Source organism: Brachyhypopomus gauderio, chromosome 6 (assembly GCF_052324685.1).
Source record: "Brachyhypopomus gauderio isolate BG-103 chromosome 6, BGAUD_0.2, whole genome shotgun sequence".
Classification (NCBI taxonomy): Eukaryota; Metazoa; Chordata; class Actinopteri; order Gymnotiformes; family Hypopomidae; genus Brachyhypopomus; species Brachyhypopomus gauderio.
In genome coordinates, this window is record NC_135216.1 from 26,329,420 (window position 1) to 26,335,147 (window position 5,728).

General features: G+C 54.3%; 1 protein-coding gene across 2 annotated transcripts in view; it reads left to right on the forward strand.

The window, feature by feature from the left end:
- tbcd (tubulin folding cofactor D) overlaps window positions 1–3,291 on the forward strand; it is a 41,164-nt gene extending 37,873 nt beyond the window's left edge. For both annotated transcript variants that reach the window (XM_077010122.1, XM_077010123.1), the window contains exons 36-39: window positions 724–811; window positions 1,034–1,143; window positions 1,272–1,356; window positions 3,074–3,291. In XM_077010122.1, coding sequence (XP_076866237.1) covers window positions 724–811; window positions 1,034–1,143; window positions 1,272–1,356; window positions 3,074–3,097 — 307 coding nt within the window. In that variant the 3' untranslated portion in view covers window positions 3,098–3,291. The remainder of the gene's footprint in view (window positions 1–723; window positions 812–1,033; window positions 1,144–1,271; window positions 1,357–3,073) is intronic.
- The last annotated feature ends 2,437 nt before the right edge of the window (window positions 3,292–5,728 follow it).

Sequence of the window (5,728 nt, forward strand, 5' to 3'; positions counted from 1 at the left end):
CTCTCTCTCAGCTGGGTGTTGTAGTCCTGTCTCTCTCTCAGCTGGGTGTTGTAGTTCTGTCTCTCTCTCAGCTGGGTGTTGTAGTCCTGTCTCTCTCTCAGCTGGGTGTTGTAGTCCTGTCTCTCTCTCAGCTGGGTGTTGTAGTTCTGTCTCTCTCTCAGCTGGGTGTTGTAGTCCTGTCTCTCTCTCAGCTGGGTGTTGTAGTCCTGTCTCTCTCTCAGCTGGGTGTTGTAGTTCTGTCTCTCTCTCAGCTGGGTGTTGTAGTTCTGTCTCTCTCTCAGCTGGGTGTTGTAGTCCTGTCTCTCTCTCAGCTGGGTGTTGTAGTTCTGTCTCTCTCTCAGCTGGGTGTTGTAGTTCTGTCTCTCTCTCAGCTGGGTGTTGTAGTCCTGTCTCTCTCTCAGCTGGGTGTTGTAGTTCTGTCTCTCTCTCAGCTGGGTGTTGTAGTCCTGTCTCTCTCTCAGCTGGGTGTTGTAGTCCTGTCTCTCTCTCAGCTGGGTGTTGTAGTCCTGTCTCTCTCTCAGCTGGGTGTTGTAGTCCTGTCTCTCTCTCAGCTGGGTGTTGTAGTCCTGTCTCTCTCTCAGCTGGGTGTTGTAGTCCTGTCTCTCTCTCAGCTGGGTGTTGTAGTCCTGTCTCTCTCTCAGCTGGGTGTTGTAGTCCTGTCTCTCTCTCAGCTGGGTGTTGTAGTCCTGTCTCTCTCTCAGCTGGGTGTTGTTACTCCCTCAGGTACTGCGGTCTCATCCAGTTTCAGGGTCCTGTGAGGACAACGATCCTGGTCCAGCTCATGATCCTGCTATGTCACCCCTTCCCTGTGGTGAGTGTCCATGTGTGTATGTGTGTGTGTGGGTTTGTTCATGTGTGCGACCACGGGTGTGCATGGGAACATCTGTGTGTTTGGTTTTGTATTTTTATTAATCTCTTGCTATGTTTATCTTCCTTCCTTCATGTCTCTCTCTTTCTCTCTCTCTCTCTCTCTCTCTCTCTCTCTCTCTCTCTCTCTCTCTCTCTCTCTCTCTCTCTCTCTCTCTCTCATTAGATCAGAAAGGCCACCGCCAGTCAGGTGTACGAGATGCTGCTGACCTACGATGATGTCGTGGACGTGGCGGTGCTGGATGATGTCATGAGTGTGCTCAGTGACACTAACTGGTGAGCGCCCCCCACGTGGCGGACACCTCCGCCCCACGGCCCACTCACTCCACCCCACTCACTCCACCCCACTCACTCCTCCTCACTCACTCCACCTCACTCACTCCACCTTCTCTTCCATCTCCTAGGGAGAGTGACCTCGCCACGGTGCGGAGCCACAGAAACCAGCTCTGTGATTGGCTGGGAGTGCCACGCCCCACACTGCTGACCAAGGTAACACGCTGGGAACCTAAAGACACCGTAATCGGACTCTTACAACAACTCTCCTTTGCTTGTTCTCTGCGTTTATTTTTTTTGCTTTGTTATCATTTCCTTTAGTTTTCCCTTGTATCCAGGGCTTATAACACCTTGTGAGCGTGGTCGGCTAACGTAGCTCATGTTAGCGTTAGCACTTAGCCTGGGCTGGCACTAACCCGGGTGCGTTTAGTTCCGTGTCTGCCGGTCGTGGGTGGGCGGCTCGGTCCGAGGCGTCCTGCACTGCCACGGGTCCTCGTCTCTCACCAGACACCCCCCAGCCGTCCCAGCATGCCCTGCGGCCTACGCACCGCCCACTCTCCCCTCCGCCCTGAGCTGGTGTAAGAACACAGCAGGCCTACACCACAGCTCCAGCAGAGAGCTGCGTCTGCGTTCTACACCCACCTCCACCTGCTCTGCTCTAAAATCCACTCTCATAATATTGAAGTAATATAACCTGCTGGCCGACTAGAACCGTAATGGTGAAAAGCGTAAACAGATTGATGATCCTGCACGACTAGAATGATTCAGACTTCATGCTGGGTCTGAAACAGCCACTGTATTCATGAGCCCATCAAATGCCATTTGATAAAATCACGCCCCACCCGTCATTTTGCAGTTCCCTGCACCATGTTAAGGAAGTAAATCACGTTTTGGCTTCCGAATCATGTTGACTTTAATCTCGCAAACGTCAGATGGAATAAGAATCGGAAGCCCAACCCTGCCACATTCCCCTCTCTCCTGCCCCTCTCTCCTCTCTCCTGCCCCCCTCCCCTCTCTCCTGCCCCTCTCTCCTCTCTCCTGCCCCTCTCTCCTCTCTCCTGCCCCCCTCCCCTCCCTCCTGCCCCTCTCCCCTCCCTCCTGCCCCTTCCCCTCCCTCCTTCCCCCCTCCCCTCTCTCCTGCCCCCCTCCCCTCCCTCCTGCCCCCCTCCCCTCCCTCCTGCCCCCTCCCCTCCCTCCTGCCCCTTCCCCTCCCTCCTGCCCCTCCCTCCTGCCCCCCTCCCCTCCCTCCTGCCCCTTCCCCTCCCTCCTGCCCCTCTCTCCTGCCCCCCTCCTTCCTGCCCCTCTCCCCTCCCTCCTGCCCCCCTCCCCTCTCTCCAACTACCCTCCCCTCTCCCCTGCCCCTCTCTCCTGCCCCTCTCCTCTCTCTCCTGCCCCCCTCCCCTCTCTCCAACTACCCTCCCCTCTCTCCTGCCCCTCTCCCCTCTCTCCTGCCCTGTGTGTTTTTCTCCGTCTCATCTGTTTATCGCCTCCATGTTCTCAGTAGTCTCCCTGGATCTCCACCTGTCTCCCTCCACCTGTCTCCCTCTCCTCTCCATGGCTGTCCCCTGGGGCTCTTATCTCTCCTGCTCCCCACTCAGCCGCCTGAACACCTCCGAAACGTCAGCAGTGGCTGGAGACTTTATAAAGTCCCGCCTCCTATTGGGGGCTGGCCAATCACAGCACCAACTTTCTAGGAAACAACTACGGCCAACCAAAAGAAACATGGCACTGCTATGTTGCTGCTACATTTGTGTTGTGTCTTACCATCACTGTAGCCATGGCGTGTTTTTAGATACCACGATTTTGATTTGGTATTGATAGCGAACAGTATTCTGATCTCATTATAACAGTGTGAACTAATTCTGAACAGACAGACTGCAGAGCTGTGTGTACCTAAGTCCCGGTGGTGTCCCCTCCTGTTTGTGTCCTCCAGAGTCCAGCGCAGCAGACGCCCTGAGCTGGTGGACGGCTGCGCCCACGCTGCCACGGAGACTGGACTGTTCCTCCGCCCCGCCTCCTCTTTCCTCTTCGGACTCTTGATTGGCTGGGCTGGAACGTCAGACAGCCCTCCGATAGGCTGTGGGCAACTCTGAGCGAAACGTTTTCGCTGTACTGAAAATGTTACTATCTGTTAATAAATGGAAGAACACATGTTTTATGTGGTGGTTGTGATCATTTCTGTAGTTTTTATTTATTTTGGTGTCAGTTCGTAATTGTAATTCAGATCTCTCCCCGTAACTTGTGTTCACACACTATGCAGTACAGTTGAGTGCATTGAGTGGGTATTTATCCCCAGTAGCTCCTCACAGTGTGTGTTAGTCGCGAGCTTCAGGAATGTCCTCGTGTGTGAACACACCCACGCTACGATGATTGGGACACGAGTGTATGGGGAGCAGTGAAATTACCCACCTCACACTGCGGTCAGCAACTCTGCTCAAATCCGCTCAGGAAATGATGGTGCTGGAGCCCAACCTAACCCCACCCCCCTCCAGGGAAAGGGTGGAGGAGGACCGTCCGCATGGAAACCCCACCTGGGAGGCTGCTCTTCCGCTCAGCCAGAGGTACCACTGGTGCCGTCGGGGAGGCGGAGTCACGAGCGGGGAGGCGGAGTCACGAGCGGGGAGGCGGAGCCGCGAGCGGGGAGGCGGAGCCACGAGCTGGGAGGCGGAGTCACGAGCGGGGAGGCGGAGCCACGAGCAGGGAGGCGGGAGTCGCTCCTCACCCTCTTTCTCTGGGCGGAGGGAAGAAGGTGGTGCAGCACCATCCTTGCCCTGCCTAAAAGCACTCACAAAGGACAACAGAGAGGCCATTGACGTGTCCTGGGCTGTCTCAGCAGGACGTGGCCGCGGGACACCGTCTGCTATGACGTGTGTGTGACTGTTCACCAAACCCTGGGCTTTTAATTCAAGAACCAGTTCGCTCTGCTGGGTCCACAGACAAAGTCGGGATGTCTGAATGTGAAAAGGATCCTCAGTTATGAATTGTGAAAAAGTTATTCTGTCTTAAAGGTGACAGACAGGCCTTTGTTATCAAATTGAACTAAATTTGCAGGACGTTGTGTATAATTAGTAATGACACCAGTTCACGCCCTTTCCCCCATATCCCTTACAGGACAGCTTTGTGTTTGAAACAGCCATACAATCTGTTTTTTCAAGAGGCATGTTAATGAGATGACCTGTCGGGGTGGAGGCCTGGCCTTCTGCCTAGTGCCTGCCTGGCCCGTCATCTCCACAAGCTGCGGCGTTGGCAGGACGGGGAGCTTAATGACGTGCCGAGATGTTTATAAGACAAATGTGAAAGTTTTACAGTGCCAGGAACGCCATGCTGGGCTTTTCGGTGCATGTACCTGAGCGGGGTGGCAACAGGCCGGCGTAATGTAGGTTCTTGGTGCTGATCCGCGGGTCTTGCGGGCCATGGCGTGTGTTTGGGTAGACGCAGGATATCTGAGGCCGGGCCCTGTGCAGCTGCCCCAAGTCTCCGCTGTTTGGTTTGTCTGAGGTTTCACGTTCCCCTCCGTTCTGTAATTCGGTTTTAATTAATGTGTGGGTAGATAATTCCTGTTTTTGTAAAGTCACTGTGTGTGTGTGTGTGTGTGTGTGTGTGTGTGTGTGTGTGTGTGACCCCAGTAGATCGGTGGTAAATGAATCGGCTTTTACTGCGCTGCTCAGAATCGGCAAGAATGCTAATAATTCTAAAGGGCTTACAGTTGGGGGACGGTAGCCATGGCAACGGCCCTCTCACAAAGGAGGTCTTTAAGAGAGCAGGAGAAGGTGGTTTTACCCACACCCGCCCTGCCAAGAGGGTAGGACAGCCCCCCCACCCCCGATGGGGTAAAGAGAGAAGGAGATCAGATTAGTCATAATAATAATCTACACTTTGATCAATAACTTTAGTGAGAGTGCAGATAAAGACCTGCTGCCCTACTGTGCAAAGACCCAGAACTGTTTGCCTGCTATACAGAAGGTCTGGGCCTTGTGGCCGTCGTCGGCCTGGTTCTGTCCGCTCTGTAACGTCGGCTGGGTGCTCGTACAAGAACGCTGGGTGGGAACATCTGATGGTTAAGCAGACACATTCGCTGTGGAACAGTGACGCAGATGATCTCGGCGTTTCGTTAGCTAGGCGGGGCTTCCGTACGTAGCTTTGACCACGGTCCGAAGATTAAAGGTGCAACCATGACCGACACCCGGGCCGTACCTGGAGGCTTAACTGTACGAGTGTACTGAACAGAACTGAAGAAGGAACACGCGTGTCATTCGAGAGCTTCTAGACCCCCTGGTGGGAGCCGATCTTCATGATTCCTTCATGAGCGGAATTCAGGACACTGGAGCAGGCAGCCCTGGTCTGGGCAGCGGGTTAATGTCGAGAGACCCCCCCCAGCCCCTCTATAAATAAACCTTTTCATTACGGCCTTCTTCTGAAACGGAAGTCGCTGTAAACACGCACGTTACCCAAAACCATACTGGTCTAAAACGCAAGTTATTTCATTCATTTCCTGTTCTCCAGATCCGTCTCTTCATTAGATTTCCGTCCCTCTGGTGTGACTGAGGGGGGCGCATTGGTGGGTGAAGCACGAGGAACTGGGTGGGTG